This window comes from Aegilops tauschii, chromosome 2 (assembly GCF_002575655.3).
Source record: "Aegilops tauschii subsp. strangulata cultivar AL8/78 chromosome 2, Aet v6.0, whole genome shotgun sequence".
Classification (NCBI taxonomy): domain Eukaryota; kingdom Viridiplantae; phylum Streptophyta; class Magnoliopsida; order Poales; family Poaceae; genus Aegilops; species Aegilops tauschii.
The window spans coordinates 581,004,610-581,024,737 of NC_053036.3; the positions used below are offsets into that span (position 1 = coordinate 581,004,610).

The 20,128-nt window shown below is 42.0% G+C and overlaps 1 protein-coding gene across 1 annotated transcript; it reads left to right on the top strand.

Moving 5' to 3' along the window:
- The first annotated feature begins 769 nt into the window (after positions 1-769).
- LOC109736862 (metacaspase-4-like) lies at positions 770-18,820 on the top strand. The gene is made up of 2 exons (XM_020296079.4): positions 770-1,121; positions 17,176-18,820. Exons 1-2 carry the CDS (start codon positions 770-772, stop codon positions 18,087-18,089), a joined length of 1,266 nt encoding a protein of 421 aa, XP_020151668.1. The 3' UTR covers positions 18,090-18,820.
- The last annotated feature ends 1,308 nt before the right edge of the window (positions 18,821-20,128 follow it).

The following is a 20,128-nucleotide window of genomic DNA, read 5'->3' on the forward strand; positions in this document are numbered from 1 at the left end:
TTCAGCTCATGATGGCAGGGTGAGGTGAGCGAGTTTTGTACCTTTTGAAGTGCTTAGTTTGATGAAATACCACAGGGTACCGAATTTATATTTCCTTTTTCAATTACTTGATTGTGCTTAACACTCCTACCTCGAGCAAACCTGGATTTTGCGACCCCATAGCTTTAGACTTTTAGCACTGATATTATATATATGAAAAATAAGATATGCTTTAGTTATGTTAGTACGTTAGCGTATGAACATTTCAAAATTTAGGGCCTCATTTCGCATTTCGCACCGGGGCCCCTATTTCTTGGAGACGGCCCTGATAATTCATCTATACCAAATGCATGTATACGTGGTCGCGTACCTCAGACAGTACTTATGTGGCAGCATCATGAGACCACCGGCCAGTCGGCTCGTTTTGCAGTCGAAGTGGCACAGCTGACATGTGGTTGTGTGAAAGTAGTCCATCTTCTCCCGCCGCCCGAGAGAATCGAGCGAAGCGACAGACAGTGACCACCATGCTAAACAGCGGTTACCTCAACCATGACCCCCGCTTCCTTAGCGACTAAGCTAAAGATTTGTTAATGTTCAGGTGTCAGAGGTTGTCGTGTCCTGACGTCTACTACAAGCCCGGCCGCCAAGTCGTCGGATCCCGGAAACGCCAACAGACGCAGCGCCCGTAAGCAACTCGATCGGAGCATTCCCCGATCCCGACTGCCAGTCCACCACCGCCGGCCGCCCGACGGAACCGGCACCCGCTCCCCGATCGCGCGCGTCGCCTGCCATGGGCCGCAAGCTCGCGCTCCTGGTGGGCATCAACTACCCGGGCACCAAGGCCGAGCTCAGGGGCTGCCACAACGACGTTGACCGCATGCACCGCTGCCTCGTCGACCGGTTCGGCTTCGAGGAGGACGACATCCGCGTCCTCGTCGACCGCGACGGCTCCTCCGGGCCGCTGCCCACGGGCGCCAATATCCGCCGCGCGCTGGCCCGGCTCGTCGGCGCCGCGTGCCCCGGGGACTTCCTCTTCTTCCACTTCAGCGGCCACGGCACGCGGCTGCCGGCCGAGACCGGGCAGGACGACGACACCGGGTACGACGAGTGCATCGTGCCCAGCGACATGAATCTCATCACAGGTTCCACCGTTCCGTCCGCTGTATTACTTCTCTCCATTTTACTCCTCCTGGTCCTGCTGAAGTACTCGGATCCAGTTGATAAACGGTAGGACTAGCTACGTACGGCCTTCAGATGCACTGCCTTACTATGTTCTAAATCATGAATTCTTTTACAACATACAGACAGTTTTTTAAAATCATGAAGATTTTATGGTTTCCCGAGCATATTTTGAATTCACGAACATATTATGATTTGTCAAAAAAATTAAAACCCGCACGAGTTTTTCAAAATCCCAAAATAATTTAAGGAACTTAAAAATAAATAAGAAAAGAAAACGAAAAATAATAATGAAAAACCTGGGCGTCATGCCGCGCACATGGGTCGGTCCATGAGAGTGTGCGGTGAGGAGAGAAAAAAGGTAGACCGGGGGATTGAACCCGGGTCTCAAGCGTGGAAGATTGTGTACGCCTACTACGAACATTTTTATGTTGAGACAAGCAATTTTTGAAATGCATGTACAGTTTTCGAATTCATGGGTAGTTTTTGAACTGATGAGCTTTTTAAAAAGGTTGGGGAATAAAATTTGAAATTCGTGATATGTTCTTTAATTTTTGTGAACATCTTCTGAAATTTTATGGACATTTTTTCAGATTCATGAATATGTTTTGAATACATGATCAATTTTTTTTTCAAAATCATGAACATTATTGTATTCTCTGACCATTTTTCTAAATCATTCAAGATGGTATTTTTAAAATTTCATGGACATTTTATTCAAATTCCTAGATATGATTGAATACACAACCATTTTTAAGAAGCAGGAACATTTTTATTTCGCGGGAATTTTTTGAAGTCATGAATTCTTTTATGAGATAAGGACAATTTTTTTAAAATCATGAACATTTTATGGTTTCCCGAGGATTCTTTGAATTCACGAACATATTATGATTTGTCAAAAAAATAGAACTCACAACTTTTTGAAATTTGGTGGTTTTCGAAATCCTGTAATAATTTAAAGAGGAAAAAAGAAAAAAAGAAAAGAAAAAGCAAAAAACAAAATGAAAAAACTGAGGGAGAGAAAAGAAGGGTAGACCAGGGGATCGAACCTGGGTCTCAAGCGTGGAAGATTGTGTGCTTAATCATTGTGGCGCTTTTGTGCTTGTGAAATTTGGAGGCATCACGCTATAAGAACCGAACTGCACGGCGACTTTGAAAAAAGCGAACCGTTTTTGCCACTTATGGATGGCATTGGTGGGTAATTCTCGCCAACTTCAAGGGTAATTTGGATGACGGTAAACGGACAGAAGCACTCAGTGTGGAAAGAGTTGTGGCATCTTCGCGTTTCGAGGAAAATTAAGCACTTTGGATGGAAGATTCTGAAGGGGGTCTTGCCATGTTTCGGTGTTTTAGCAGGAAGACACATTCCTTAGTCCCTCAATGTCCATTTTGTAAAGTTGGGTTGGAGGATATACAACATTGCATCTTCACATGTTCAAGGGCTAGGGAAGTTTGGTCTGAACTTCAGCTGGCAGATACTATACATAAGGAAGTGCTACAGGACCATTCGAGGTCCATCACTCTAGAGATCCTCGTACGAACTGACTCTACGGTACATGAAATACCGGCAGCGGAATTTCATCCTAGTAATCATGTGGTACATCTGGTGGTAGCGCTGACAAGTGGTGAAAGGGGAAAGCATCCAAACTCCTAACAGAACGGCCCTGGAGATTAGGTGGCTACAATTTTTTACGAGCATACACCCCAAACCAGCCAACCCAAAAGATAGACCAAATATGGAGGAAACCAGATTCAGGTATTGTGAAGATCAATGTGCATGCGTCATTTCGTGTTGAAACATTGGCCGGAGCTTGTGGAGCCACGGCGAGAGATGATCAGGGTAATTTCATTGTTGCGACAACCCGGGTTTTGCCTCATGTCCCTCCAGTGGATTCAGCAGAAATAAAGGCAATTCGATATTTGATCATTGCTGCTAATATAGGGTGCACCAAAATTGCTATTGAATCAGATAGTATGAATGCTCTTGAGGCGGCTTCAAATCCAGATGCCTACATGGGTGGTGATGCTGCAACTATCACTGAAGCAACAATCCTGGCTATGTAATTTTCAAATATTAGTTTTGTTCGATGTTGTAGGGAAGCCAACCTTGTGGCTGATTGCTTGGAAAAACATTGCTTTAGTTCTAGTGCTTTTGAATTTTGGGAGTCTTTTCCCCATGACTTTATTCTTCCAAAAATTGTAAACGATATGGCTATTGTTTGAGGAATAAAGTTATTGATGATTCAAAAAAGGTAAATATACATATTTATGTTTGGATTTAGCTTTGAGTAGGCCTCTAGGGCGCCTGGTGCTATGCCATCGTGGAGCGTCGTCTCTCCCGGGCTCTCGATCGGTGTTTGGAGGTTGCCTGGTCCCTCTCTCGGTTGTTTTGCATGTAAGACGACCGCTGCCCGATGAGACACACAACTGGATCAGGCTGATGTGGCTTTGTTCTTCCTTCGCCGTCAAGCAGACGAAGGGAGTGGAAGGGGCATATTTTCATCCAGTCTACTCAGATATGAACGGAGCTTCACTTGGAGAGCAACCTCTGTCCAAAGCTTACTATGTACTAAAAAAATGGGAAAAGGATAGTATAAACACTAGACATATGTTGCTCGGTTTTGTGACATTTTAGTAATTCGGATGGATTTTATAATAACAAATACCAACATAATAATAACATTATATGAAACTAATGGAAAAACTTGAGACTTTATTAAAAGAAAGCAAGAAAACAAATTTGCTACAAAGACATAGCAACTATAACACCATCGAAAAGAGAAATAAAAAATATAACGATGGGGTACCTCCCCCCTGCGCTTTCTTTAACGCCTTTAAGCTATGCGTTGATATTGTGAAGGATATTCAAGTTTTATCATCTTTCCTTGCAGTCGAGCCATCAATTCCCAACATAACTTCATAACCATATTTTTTCTTCTTCTGAAATGTTGTAATCCTTTCTTCATGTGGATTTGAAATTTCTTTCATATAAAAAACAGCCCCTAAAGTCCTCAGAAAAGGTCTCCCCAAAATAACTGGACATAGAGGGTTATGTCTCATATCCATAACAATAAATCAACGGGGACATAGGTCATATTAATAATCATAAAGCATCATCAACTACACATCCAAATTTACATATAGGTTTCCTTATGGTGCTATCAGCTAACTGCACATCCAGTTGATATTGCATAAAAGGCTTTAGTCCAAGTGCATCATCACCTCTTAGGAATGACAGAGACACACTAGCACCAAGATGATATAGATCATCATAGATAAAACAATTGACACTTATCTTAATGGATGACTCCCATCCATCTTCCAACTGCCTAGGAATCATAGCTTCTTGATTATACTTCTCTTCCCTAACATGCAAAAAAGCTTCAACAATGTATCTAGTCAAATGACTTTGTTGCTCTAGGGAGCTAGACTCCGTAGTCATATTTGCAAGACCATAATCATTTTAGAGAGCTCGCGATAATTATTATAAAAATCAACACCCTCCAAATTAGTGGGATTAATGGTGCCTACAGTTTTGATCTCTTCAATCCCACTTTTATCAGAAATTTCAGATTCTTGGGCTCTTCTATCTTTAGCCCATCTAGTTTGTAGCATGCAGAAAGCCTTATTATTGTTATCGCAGAAAGCCTTATTATTGTTATCAATGGTTGCTTGTAAACATTTAAGAGAACATCGGTACCATATTTAGGTGGAGGGCATTTTAATTGTAAAGCTTCTACATCATTAGCAATTGTACCTACTGCTACTTCTTGAGCTTGCGTTGGTTTTTCCCTTCAAGAGGAAAGGGTGATGCAGCAAAGTAGAGATAAGTATTTCCCTCAGTTAAGAACCAAGGTATCAATCCAGTAGGAGAAGAACGCGCAAATCACCAATACCTGCACAAACAATCAAACACTTGCACCCAACGCGATAAAGGGGTTGTCAATCCCTTCACGGTCACTTGCAAATGTGAGATCTGATAGAGATAGATAAATAAAAGATAAAATATTTTTGGGTTTTTTGATTTATAGATCTGAAAATAAAAGATTGCTAAATAGTAGATCGGAAACTAATATGATGGAAAATAGACCCGGGGGCCATAGGTTTCACTAGAGGCTTCTCTCATGAAGGCAAATAATACGGTGGGTCAACAAATTACTGTCGAGCAATTGATAGAAAAGCGCAAAGTTATGACGATATCCAAGGCAATGATTATGTAATATAGGCATCACGTCTGTGTCAAGTAGACCGACTCCTGCCTGCATCTACTACTGTTTCTCCACACATCGACCGCTATCCAGCATGCATCTAGAGTATTAAGTTCATAAAGAATGGAGTAACGCCTTAAGTAAGATGACACGATGTAGAGGAATAAACTCATGCAATATGATGTAAACCCCATCTTTTTATCCTCGATGGCAACAATTCAATACGTGTCTCGCTACCCCTACTTTGTCACTGGGTGAAATCACACAAGATTGAACCCAAAGCTAAGCACCTCTCCCATTGCAAGAAAAATCAATCGAGTTGGCCAAACCAAACCGATAATTCGAAGAGAAAGACAAAGATATCAAATCATGCATATAAGAATTCAGAGAAGATTCAAATAATATTCATAGATAAGCTGATCATAGATCCACAATTCATTGGATCTCGACAAACACACCGCAAAAGAAGATTACATCAGATAGATCTCCATGAACATCAAGGAGAACATGGCATTGAGAATCAAAGAGAGAGAGAAGAAGCCATCTAGATACTAGCTATGGACCCATAGGTCTGTGGTAAACTACTCACGCTTCATCGGAAGGGAAATAGGATTGATGTAGATGCCCTCCGTGATCGAATCCCCCTCCGGCAGGATGCCGGAAAAGGCCCCAAGATGGGATCTCACGGGACCAGAAGGTTGCGGCGGTGGGAAAGTGTTTTCGTGGATGCTTCTGGTGGTTCTGAAATATATGTGAATATATAGGGCGAAGGGCTAGGTCAGAGGAGTCCTGAGGAGGTGTAAGGTAGGGGGCGCCCCCCCCAGGGCGCGCCCTCCACCCTTGCCGCCGCCTCGCAACTCTTCTGACTTGGACTCCAAGTCCCCTGGGTGTCTTCTGGTCCAAGAAAAATCACCGTGAAGTTTTATTCCGTTTGGTATTCCTTTTTCTGCGAAGCTCAAAAACAAGGAAAAAACAGAAACTGGCACTGGGCTCTAGGTTACTAGGTTAGTCCCAAAAATAATATAAAATAGCATATTAATGCATATAAAACATCCAAAACAGATAATATAATAGCATGGAACAATAAAAACTTATAGATACGTTGGAGACGTATCAAGCATCCCCAAGCTTAATTCCTGCTCGTCCTCGAGTAGGTAAATGATAAAAACAGAATTTTTGATGTGGAATGCTACCTAACATATTTATCCATGTAATTTTCTTTATTGTGGCATGAGTGTTCAGATCCATAAGATTCAAAACAAAAGTTTAATATTGACATAAAAACAATAATACTTCAAGCATACTAATAAAGCAATCATGTCTTCTCAAAATAACATGGCCAAAGAAAGCTTTCCCTACAAAACCATATAGTCTGGCTATGCTCCATCTTCATCACACAAAGTATTCAAATCATGCACAACCCCGATGACAAACCAAGCAATTGTTTCATACTTTTGATGTTCTCAAACCTTTTCAACTTTCACGCAATACATGAGCGTGAGCCATGGACATAACACTATAGGTGGAATAGAATATGGTGGTTGTGGAGAAGACAAAAAAGAAGGAGATAGTCTCACATCAACTAGGCGTATCAACGGGCTATGGAGATGCCCATCGATAGATATCAATGTGAGTGAGTAGGGATTGCCATGCAACGGATGCACTAGAGCTATAAGTTTATAAAAGCTTAAAAGAAAACTAAGTGGGTGTGCATCCAACTTGCTTGCTCACGAAGACCTAGGGCAATTTGAGGAAGCCTATCATTGGAATATACAAGCCAAGTTCTATAATTAAAAATTCCCACTAGTATATGAAAGTGACAACATAGGAGACTCTCTGTCATGAAGATCATGGTGCTACTTTGAAGCACAAGTGTGAAAAAAGGATAGTAACATTGCCCCTTATCTCTTTTCTCTCTTTTTTTGGTGGGCTTCTTGGCCTCTTTTATTTTTTTGAAAAGTCCGGAGACTCATCCCAACTTGTGAGGGAATCATAGCTTCCATCATTATTTCCTCACATGGGACAATGCTCTAATAATGATGATCGTCACACTTTTATTTACTTACAACTCAAGAATTACAACTTGATACTTAGAACAAAACGTGACTCTATATGAATGCCTCCGACGGTGTACCGAGATGTGCAATGACTCAAGAGTGACATGTATGAAAAAATTATGAAAGGTGGCTTTTCCACAAATACTATGTCAACTACATGGTCATGCAAAGCAATATGACAATGATGGTATGTGTCATAATAAACGGAATTGCATGGCAATATATCTCGGAATGGCTATGGAAATGCCATAATAGGTAGGTATGGTGGCTGTTTTGAGGAAGGTAATAAGTGGGTGTATGGCACCGGCGAAAGTTGTGCGGTACTAGAGAGGCTAGCAATGGTGGAAGGGTGAGAGTGCGTATAATCCATGGACTCAACATTAGTCATAAAGAACTCACATACTTATTGCAAAAATCTATTAGTCATCGAAACGAAGTACTACACGCATGCTCCTAGGGGGATAGATTGGTAGGAAAAGACCATCGCTCGTCCCCGACCGCCACTCATAAGGAAGATAATCAATAAATAAATCATGCTCCGACTTCATCACATATGGGTTCACCATATGTGCATGCTACGGGAATCACAAACTTTAACACAAGTATTTCTACAATCCACAATTATTCACTAGCATGCCTCTAATATCACCATCTTTATATCTCAAAACAATTATAAGGAATCAAACTTCGCATAGTATTCAATGCACTCTATATGAAAGTTTTTATTATATCCCTCTTGGATGCCTATCATATTAGGACTAAATTCATAACCAAAACAAATTACCACGTTGTTTAGAGAGACTCTCAAAATAGTATAAGTTAAGCATGAGAGAATACAAAATAAAACCACCGCCGTGCTCTAAAAAGATATAAGTGAAGCACTAGAGCAAAATTGCCTAACTCAAAAGATATAAGTGAAGCACATAGAGTATTCTAATAAATCACGATTCATGTGTGTCCCTCTCAAAAGGTGTATACAAGAAGGATGCTTGTGGCAAACTAAAAAGTAAAGACTCATACCATACAAGACGCTCCAAACAAAACACATATCATGTGGTGAAGAAAAATATAGCCTCAAGTAAAGTTACCGATAGATGAAGACGAAAGAGGGGATGTCTTCCGGGGTATCCCCAAGTTTAGGCTCTTGGTTGTCCTTGAATATTACCTTGGGGTGCCTTGGGCATCCCCAAGGTTAGGTTCTTGCCACTCCTTATTCCATAGTCCATCAAATCTTTACCCAAAACTTGAAAACTTCACAACACAAAACTCAATAGAAAATCTCATGAGATCTGTTAGTATAAGAAAATAAATCACCACTTTTGGTACTGTTGTGAACTCATTATTTATTTATATTGGTGTAATATCTACTGTATTCCAACTTTTCCATGGTTCATACCCCCCGATACTACCCATAGATTCATGAAAATAAGCAAATAACACATAGAAAACAGAATCTGTAAAAAACAGAACAGTCCGTAGCAATCTGTAACTCTCAAATACTTCTGTAACTCCAAAAATTCTGAAAAATTAGGACAACCTGGGCAATTTGTATATTAATCTTCTTCAAAAAGAATCAGTATTTTATCACGCTTATGTAAAAAATGAGAATTATTTTTCTGTGCGCAAAAATTTCTGTTTTTCAGCAAGATCAAAATAACTATCACCGTAAGCCATCCCAAAGGTCTTACTTGACACAAATACTAATTAAAAAACAAAAACACATCTAACCAGAGGCTAGGTAAATTATTTATTGGAAAACATCAAGGAAAAATATTGGGTTGTCTCCCAACGAGCGTTTTTCTTTAAAGCCTTTTAGCTAGGCGTTGATAATTTTAATGGTGCTCACATGAAAGACAAGAATTGAAGCACAAAGAGAGCATCATAAAGCACACGAAAAACACATCTAAGCCTAACATACTTCCTATGCATAGGCATCTTATAGTCAAACAAATTATCAAGGCAAGCAAATCCTAGCATATGAAAAGAAGAAGAAAGAGACAATAGCAAACTCAACATAACGAGAGGTAATTTAGTAACATGAAGATTTCCACAACCATATTTTCCTCTCTCATAATAATCACAAGTAGGATCATAATCAAATTCAACAATATAGCTATCACATAAAATTTTCTCTACATGATCCACATGCATGCAGAGTTGACACTCTTCCAAAATAGTGGGATTATCATCAAATAAAGTCATGACTTCTCCAAACCCACTTTTATTAAAAAAATCATAAGATTGATCATGTTGGAAATATGCCCTAGAGGCAATAATAAATAGGTTATTATTATATTTCCTTGTTCATGATAATCGTTTATTATCCATGCTAGAATTGTATTGATAGGAAACTCAGATACATGTGTGGATACATAGACAACACCATGTCCCTAGTAAGCCTCTAGTTGACTAGCTCGTTGATCAATAGATGGTTACGGTTTCCTGACCATGGACATTGGATGTCGTTGATAACGGGATCACATCATTAGGAGAATGATGTGATGGACAAGACCCAATCCTAAGCCTAGCACAAGATCGTGTAGTTCGTTTGCTCAGAGCTTTTCTAATGTCAAGTATCATTTCCTTAGACCATGAGATTGTGCAACTCCCGGATACCGTAGGAATGCTTTGGGTGTGCCAAACGTCACAACGTAACTGGGTGGCTATAAAGGTGCACTACGGGTATCTCCGAAAGTGTCTGTTGGGATGGCACGAATCGAGACTGGGATTTGTCACTCCGTGTAAACGGAGAGGTATCTCTGGGCCCACTCGGTAGGACATCATCATAATGTGCACAATGTGACCAAGGAGTTGATCACGGGATGATGTGAGTTACGGAACGAGTAAAGAGACTTGCAGGTAACGAGATTGAACAAGGTATAGGGATACCGACGATCGAATCTCGGGCAAGTAACATAGCGATAGACAAAGGGAATTGCATACAGGATTGATTGAATCCCCGACATCGTGGTTCATCCGATGAGATCATCGTGGAACATGTGGGAGCCAACATGGGTATCCAGATCCCGCTGTTGGTTATTGACCGGAGAACGTCTCGGTCATGTCTGCATGGTTCCCGAACCCGTAGGGTCTACACACTTAAGGTTCGATGACGCTAGGGTTATAGGGAAAGTATGTATGTGGTTACCGAATGTTGTTCGGAGTCCCGGATGAGATCCCGGACGTCACGAGGAGTTCCGGAATGGTCCGGAGGTAAAGATTTATATATGGAAAGTTGTTGTTCGGGTTCTGGGAAAAGTTCGGGTTTTTTCGGTATTGTACCGGGAAGCTTCCAGAAGGTTCCGGAGGATTCCGGAGGGGTCCGGAGGTCCGGAAAATGTTCCACCACGTCCAATACAGCAGCATGGGCTGTAAGGGGGCGCCCTAGCCTTAATGGGCCAGGGGCACCAGCCCCCCCAAGGCCCATGCGCATGGGAGAGGGGAAACCCTAAGGGGGAGGGCCTCCACTTGACATGGGAGGCACTCCTCCCCCCTTTGGCCGCCCCCCAAGCCCCATCTAGGGCTGGCCGCACCCCTTGAGGGGGAAACCCTAGATGGGGGGCGCAGCCCTCCCCCTCCCCTATATATATTGAGGTTTTGGGGCTGCCATAGACATGAGAACGTCTCCTTTTTGGCGCAGCCCTACCCCTCTCCCTCCTCCTCCTCTCCCGCGGTGCTTGGCGAAGCCCTGCAGGATTGTCACGCTCCTCCATCACCACCACGCCGTCGTGCTGCTGCTGGATGGAGTCTTCCCCAACCTCTCCCTCTCTCCTTGCTGGATCAAGGCGTGGGAGACGTCACCGGGCTGCACGTGTGTTGAACGCGGAGGCACCGTTCTTTCGGTGCTTAGATCGGAATCAACCGCGATCTGAATCGCTACGAGTACGACTCCCTCATCCGCGTTCTTGCAACGCTTCCGCATCGCGATCTACAAGGGTATGTAGATGCACTCCCCTTCCCCTCGTTGCTAGATTACTCCAAAGATTGATCTTGGTGATGCGTAGAAATTTTGAATTTCTGCTACGTTCCCCAACAGATCATACACCAAAGTAGTGGGATAATTATTTCCTAAAGTTGACACTCTTACAAACCCACTTTCAATATTATTGCAAACATATTCATCATGAGGCTTAAATAAATTTTCAAGGTCATAAGAAGAATTACCCCAATCATGATCATTACAATAAGTAATGGACATAGCAAAATTAGCATCCCCAAGCTAAGGGTTTGGCATAATATTAGCACAATCGACATTAATATAATTTATAATAACATCATTGCAATCATGCTTTTTATTCGAGGAGCTATCGTGAATCTCTTCATAAATTTCTTCATCACAATTTTCAGATTCATGAATTTCAAGCAAAACTTCGTAAAGATTATCTAGTGCACACAACTCATTAGCAATTGGTTCATCATAATTGGATCTCTTAAAAAGGTTAGCAAGTGGATGAGGATCCATAAACTTTTTGGTTTCTACTTTTCAATAAATACACAATTATTCCAACCAAACAAGCAAACGAGCCAAGTAAGACATAAAGGCAAACGAAAAGACGAACGAAAGAAGGGCGAATAAAAAGGCAAATCTTTTCGAAAATTGTTTTAGAAGTGGGGGAGAGGAAAACGAGAGGGAAATGTCGAATAATGTAATGAAAGAGATGAGAGTTTATGATGGGTACTTGGTAGGCTTGACGTAGATCTCCCAGGCAACGGCACCAGAAATTCTTCCTGCTGCTTCTTGAGCTTGCATTGGTTTTTCCCTTGAAGAGGAAAGGGTGATGCAACAAAGTAGAGATAAATATTTCCCTCAGTTAAGAACCAAGGTATCAATCCAGTAGGAGAAGAACGCGCAAATCACCAATACCTGCACAAACAATCAAACACTTGCACCCAACACCATAAAGGGGTTGTCAATCCCTTCACGGTCACTTGCAAAGGTGAGATCTGATAGAGATAGATAAATAAAATATAAAATATTTTTGGGTTTTTTGATTTATAGATCTGAAAATAAAAGACTGCAAAATAGTAGATCGGAAACTAATATGATGGAAAATAGACCCGAGGGCCATAGGTTTCATTAGAGGCTTCTCTCATGTAGGCAAATAATTCGATGGGTGAACAAATTATTGTTGAGCAATTGATAGAAAAGCGCAAAATTATGACGATATCCAAGGCAATGATTATGTAATATAGGCATCACGTCCGTGTCAAGTAGACCGACTCCTGCCTGTATCTACTACTATTACTCCACACATCGACTGCTATCCAGCATGCATCTAGAGTATTAAGTTCATAAAGAACGGAGTAACGCCTAGATGACATGATGTAGAGGAATAAACTCATGCAATATGATGTAAAACCCATCTTTTTATCCTAGATGGCAACAATTCAATACGTGTCTCGCTACCCCTACTTTGTCACTGGGTGAAATCACGCAAGATTGAACCCAAAGCTAAGCACCTCTCCCATTGCAAGAAAAATTAATCGAGTTGGCCAAACCAAACCGATAATTCAAAGAGAAATACAAAGATATCAAATCATGCATATAAGAATTCAGAGAAGATTCAAATAATATTCATAGATAAGCTGATCATAGATCCACAATTCATCGGATCTTGACAAACACACCGCAAAAGAATATTACATTAGATAGATCTCCAAGAACATCGAGGAGAACATGGTATTGAGAATCAAAGAGAGAGAGAAGAAGCCATCTAGCAACTAGCTATGGACCCATAGGCCTGTGGTAAACTACTCACGCTTCATCGGAAGGGCAATAGGATTGATGTAGATGCCCTCCGTGATCGAATCCCCCCTCCGGCAGGATGCCGGAAAAGGCCCCAAGATGGGATCTTACGGGAACAGAAGGTTCCGGCGGTGGAAAAGTGTTTTTGTGGATGCTTCTGGTGGTTCTGAAATATATGTGAATATATAGGGTGAAGGGCGAGGTCTTCTGGTCCAAGAAAAATCATCGTGAAGTTTTATTCCGTTTGGACTCCATTTGGTATTCCTTTTCTGCGAAGCTCAAAAACAAGGAAAAAACAGAAACTGGCACTGGGCTCTAAGTTAATAGGTTAGTCCCAAAAATAATATAAAATAGCATATTAATGCATATAAAACATCCAAAACAAATAATATAATAACATGGAACAATAAAAAATTATATATACGTTGGAGACATATCACCTACCTTATCAAATAAAATTCCCAATCAATCAATTTTTTCTATGAAAGTTTGTTCAATTCTTTTTGCGAAGTGATAAGTTCCTTAACCATGACATTTAGGCTAATGGACGTTCAATTACACGCGAAAGAAATATTTAAAGGATATGACCTAGGATAATTATTCCCATATTTTTTATAAGCATGGTTGTTAAAACTATTCCTAAAAACAAAATTACCGTGAACATGGTCTTATTTTGTTCAATCGTATCAACCAATAGAAAATAACTGGAACATGAAGAATTATTTTTCAGAGATAGCATAGACATAAGCATATCAATCTTCTCATTCATGCTACCAACTTCTTCCACACAGAAATTAATTTTTTGCTTGTTGGAGCCCTCTCAGTATGCCATCATGTTACCCAATAAGGTATTTCCATTTTCTTGAGTCATGCTCATAAATGTTCCATCTACAGCTCCGTCTAACAAGTTCATTGAGATAATTTTTATCTAGCATACAAAATGTGACGCATTAGCCAATCAGCTAGTCCATTAGTTGGACGACTTCTAAGAGTATCTCCGACAGATGATGTAAAATATATCACCAAAAAATGTTAGATGTAAATTTTACATCACCAAAAGTGGGTTTTACATGACCAAAAAACACCCAAATCCAACAGATGATGTAAAATTAGTGCTCCAACAGATGATGTATAATAGATGATGTAAAACTAGTGCTTAAAAATCAAATTCAAACATAGTTCAAACTACTACATTACACAAACTACTACTAACTCCGAGTCCACTTCAACTACATCGAACATAAAACTACTCATCGTCGCTCTTGAACTACTCCCAGACATACCTGGCCATGGGAAACCCGACCCGATCTTGCCCATGGTTCGGGCCTGGGCCTTGGTTTTGAGCCGGAACGACATGTCGGGCCGGGCCTAGACTTGCCATATTTGCGTTTTAGGGAAGAGGCCTAGCCCAAGGTCCGACTGGCTTTTTCACTGACGGGTCGGGCTCGGACCTAGGTTTTTTCTGCTTCGGGCTTTGTTCGGCCTAGCCCGAAGCCTCAATCGACTGAGACTTAACAAAACTGTTTCACAAAAAGTGCTAAAACCCAGAATCAATCACAACACACGTGGGACAAGAACGGCCATTGGGGCCAATATCAGGGGGTGGAGAGAGTACAGAATGGAGAAAAAAAATTACCCCACAACACACAGAGCACTTTGCCATGCATCAGCGGAGTAAAATTGGAGCAATGACATCTTTAGGCATATCAACGGTAACAAGATAAATCATCATGGGACAGTCATTAATTTGAATAACTACACCATGCTTAGTCCTTACTGCTTGTGTAAATGTAGAGTTGGCCATATTGAATTTAATCTTGCTTATAACAAACGGGCCAAGATTAATTTATCATACACAGACTTAGGCGTAGTGGAAACACTAGCACCGAGATCATATAGAGCATTAAATTTATTTAACCCGGTCTCTATGTCAGTAGTTGGTTCAAAGATATCTTCTCGCTTAGCCGGTAGCTTATCATATAGCTTTTTATTTTCGGCATCTAACTAACGTACCTTCTCAGTGACTTGATTGAAGCGTTTGTAAGCTTCATCATTTGATATATCGGATAGTGGATGCTTGAGAGTCAATATTTTCATGAAGTCTTCAACTGAGTATGAATGTTCGGGCACATGGAACTTGTCGAGCTGTTCTGAAGATGCTTTGCTACTTATCATCATGTTAACACTCTCAACCGGATCTATCCTTCTTGACTATACCCGGGTGCTATGTCTTTGTTCATTACCACCCTATCGGGTAAACCAATACAAACTTACCAGTGGCCTGCTGTCAGTTCTCGGCACGAGTTTGTGCCCGCCGTTCGTTTTTTTTTGAGAACCCGCCAATCGTAATTTTGGCCCATGGCTAGTCTGGACTGATGTTACCAGTGGCAGACACAAAGTGGGCGCTCGCAAGGGGTAATTGGCAAAATTGCCACCAATGCGTGCCCACCATAGGTAAGGATCCACCTATATATAAGCAATTTTCAGTAGTGATGGTTGCACACAAGACAGGGATTTTATAGTGACGGGTGCACATAAGACAACGATTTTACACAGGTTTAGATCCTCAAAGAGAGGTAATACCCTACTCATGCCTTTTTTGGGTTGTACTAGCTAGGGTTTATGCATTTGCACGTTGATGGTATGTGTAGTCTCCGTAGAGCTGTATTGATCGAGATCTGCTCGTACCTCACTGATAAATAGATTGACGAGGGGTAGGATTACATGGGTCCGAGTAGGTTTACATGGCAGAGATTCAATCAGTTTGCAATTAGAAGTACCAGATATGTGTCCTTTTACCCCCCCAAAAAATGTCCTCTACACAAACGTGAGGATGTGCTCATTATTATAGGATGACTCAAGTCGCTGGTCTGGCCCACCCAGTGATAATGGGTCTGAATTATCCTTCTTAACTAGTATGTCTTTGTCTGTTACCGCCCTCTACTTGCATATATGATGTCTTCCATGTCAGCTACTCAAGACATATGACAGATGCTCCTCCACCACTACCATCCTTCTGCATGTCAAGGAGGTGCCCACGCCAAATAAAGCCATGCAAGCACGGCGTGCTCGTGCTACCTAGAAGGTGTTCATTCTGTGGGAAGGCATGTATGTCACTGACGCTTGGGAGGATCTTGCTACTTTTCGGGAGCGCATTTTATTACAGCTCGAAAAGATATGTTTGTCGAGGGAGGGAGATGCTATGTGAAGACAACACTTCAAGAGGAGGGGCCACTCCTTGTTGTCCGTTGGTCTGGATGACTGTGTTGCTCTGTTCTTGGTTACCTGAACTTTTATAACCATGAACAGAGCAACATTATTATATTTTTTTTCCTCATGTGTTCTTTCACATTACCTCAGTAATTGATAGGCGTCGTCTAGTCTAGTTAAAATTGTATAGCCATGCATGCATGTACCCCAAAGTTACTACTCCTTTGCACTGATCTATCAATCCAAACCATGCATGCCTTTTTTTCAAGGGGATCAAATCATGCATGCATGATCTTTATCACAAGTACCAAATGTCTAACAGAAAAATGAGAAATATGCTTATGGGTTATGGCATATGTCAACCAGCCTTTTCTGCATTTATATTTTATATTTCCTCCGTTTCTAAATATAAATATTTTTAAAAATTTCAATACAGACTACATACGGAGCAAAATGAGTGAATCTACACTCTAAAATACATCTATATACATTCATATGTAGTCCATATTAAAATCTTTAAAAAGAGTTTTTTATGGGATCTCTAGAAAAAGTTATATTTAGGAACGGTGCGAGTAGTTCATAGGCTGTTGTCTTTCCAGCTAGCTGATGATCCATTGCCGCACATTTGCGGGATCAGGCATTTTACCCCCCTTGCACTGTAATTTCGTATTCCTTCCGTCCCATAATGTAAGACGTTTTTTTAAAAAAAACTTGAAAAACGTCTTACATTATGGGACGGAGGGAGTATTTCCAGCTTGTAGATTGAAGTCTGTAGCTAACTTGTTATTTCGCACAGATGATGATGTCAGTGAACTGGTTCAGAAGGTCCCCGATGGTTGCATATTTACCATTATCTCTGACTCATGCCACAGCGGTGGCCTGCTTGAGAAGGCCAAGGAGCAGATAGGCGACAGCACCAGGGAGAGTGAGACCCAGTCCGGTGAATCCGAGGAGTCATCCGATTCGCCGACTGGCTTCCGGTCCTTCCTCAAAGACACTGTCCGGGACGTGTTCAAGTCCCATAGCCGCCGCTTCCGAAGCCGACACGGAAGCGACGACGATGAGGAGGCAGATGCACAGGTAGAAGCAGAAGCAGAAGCAGACGGGGATGACCACACCAAGAGTCGGTCGCTGCCGCTGTCAACACCCATCGAGATGCTCAAGCAGCAGAGCGGGAAGGAGGACGTCGACGTGGGCTCCATCCGGATGACCCTGTTCAACTTCTTCGGGGAGGACGCCAGCCCAAAGGTCAAGAAGTTCATGAAGGTCATGTTCCTCAAGTACTGCGAGGGCAAGCTGGGCGAGCAGGACGGCGTGATGGGCATGGTCGGTGGCCTGGCCTACAAGCTCCTCAAGGCCAAGCTTGAAGGCGGCGACGAGGAGGAGGATGCTTTGAGGCCGGCGATGGAGCAGGAGGTTGGCGGGGAAGAGGAGGTGTACGCAGGGGCCAGGTCGTGGGCACCTACCAACGGCATCCTCATCAGCGGGTGCCAGAGCAGCCAGACATCGGCGGACGCAACCACGGCGCAGGGCTCCTCGTTCGGCGCGCTCAGCAACGCCATCCAGACCATCCTTGAAGGGGAGGAGGGAGAGGTGACCAACAGGGATCTCGTCATGGGAGCACGGAAGGCGCTGGCCAAGCAAGGATACGCTCAGCAGCCTGGCCTCTACTGCAGTGATGAGCTCCTCCATGTGGCTTTCATTTGCTGAAAACATGCATGGATTGATGGTGTGCTTTGTTTCTTACTTTCTTTTTTGTGGTGCGCTGTACACGAGGTTAAAGTTTTCGCTTGCTTCCCTGGGTTAGTTTCCTGTGGCTTTATGTGTAATTGTGTATGCGTATGTACTTCATGTCAAACCTGTGATCGGGTTTTGTTTTACACTAAAACTGTGAGGAGTTAATTGGACTATGCGGTTGCAGCTCTCGCCGACGGTTGTAGCTACATAGTAAGCAATATTATTATATTATTCATCTTGCAAGTCAAATCATGTGACAATCATGAAGTTTCTACCAACTTCAGCATTCCAGAAACATGTTCATGGAATTGGTATTCGGCTTCAAAATATGCAAGTATCAAAGGGGAGTATCTTCCTGAATTACTTCTATTCAAAGGATCATATTACACTTTTTTTTCATTTATGAGTTTACTTTCACTGATTCTCATCAAGGTTTTTAATGAGATAATATCAACATGAAATTATATATCATACTTTCTGTTTTCCCCACCGAAGTTTTTAGGAAAGTATACCATGACATATTTATTGTCCTCTAAACTCTATGGATTCCCATATTGAGTTAAAGAGACAATTATCATGACATGTCATATTATTTTTCTCCTTATATTTTTCCCACTGGGTTTCTAAAGGAGTTTTCAATGACATATCAGATCACACTCTTTTCCCTTGTGAGCTTTCTCTCGAAGTTTCTAATAAAAGGTTTTAATGAGGCGACATATGCAATACTTTCTATTTTTCCCACTGGAGTTTTTAAAATAAAGTATACAAAACATATTTATTGTTCTCCGAACTCACCGAAGAGTTTTCTCCTCTATCAAAGGTTTTCTCATATGAGTTAGCAAGGAGACAATAATCATTATGTCTTGCACCTTTTCTCCTTATTCCATTTTTCATTGGGTATAAAGGAGTTTTAGCAACATATCTGCTCTATTCTCCTCATATTTTTTCCACGGAGTTTTTGAGGGAAACTCTTAAGATTATACGGAAGATTTCTGAAGATAGAAGATCTATATACAAGAAGATTTCAATGATGAAACATGCAAGGAGCGGTGTTGTACAAGGGGGAGTGTTAGGAGTTAATTAGTGGATTATTTAGCACATGTCTATTGTTAATTAGCACATGCTAATTAACGAAACATCATTAGCAAGGGGTGTGTCCAACCCCGAAGAGTCATGTCTCTTCTCTCTCTATTGTCAAAAGGCACATGTTCCAGAGGGATGCCTCCGAACATACACATTTTCTTCTCATCTCTTCCAGATGTATATATACTTGAGAATCAATAGAAAGCAGGACTAATCGTCCATTCATTTTCATTCAATCTCGTTTGAGCACTGCTATAGGGACAACAATTCTCCGGCCAATCTGCACATGATGGGGTGAATCAGCCATTAGATTGCAGCATATTACTAATCACCACCGCTGGAAGTATGCATCGTCCCTGAATCGTTCCTAGACCATCGTGTGCAGAGCACTTCCGATCTCGTTTTACAGTAACTCTAAGGCCTTGTTTGGTTGCTGGGGGAGATGTACTCGTGTAGAGTTGCCCCGGATTGAAAATTCCTGACAAAATGGAAACCCCAGGGAAATTTGGCATCGCCATTTGGGAGTAGAGGAGAGAGGGGCCAAGGAGGGGTCGACGGGTCGAGGTGAGTGGCATAAGCGAAGGGAAGATACAATGAGAACGGCAACAGGGTTTGCGAACAGAGATGCAGCGAGAGAAACCGGGAAACTTCTCCCACGCGTCGTGACTAGTGTTTTTTCTTCCCTAGGATTCGACCCGGGTGGCCGAGATTTCCCTGTCTTGGGCCAGAACCAAATGGCGCTGCAGAATTACCTGGGAGAGGTTCGCGTGGCTTTCTGTCCCTGGTATTGGGCGGGGATCCCCGAGTTTTCCCTGTGCACCAAATGAGCCCTAACAGTCGCTACTCCCTAGTGCAAGTACGGTATCAGCCACGGACGGAGAGGCTTTGCGGGAGGTGGGCTAGGCGCTTGGGGCACATGGTGAGATGGG

What these genes read in the sequence shown, in the direction of transcription:
- LOC109736862 (XM_020296079.4), top strand. Translation starts at nt 770, where the DNA reads ATGGGCCGCAAGCTCGCGCTCCTGGTGGGCATCAACTACCCGGGCACC. An exon ending in CGACATGAATCTCATCACAG is followed by an intron (nt 1,122 to 17,175) that starts GTTCCACCGTTC and finishes TATTTCGCACAG; the next exon opens with ATGATGATGTCAGTGAACTG.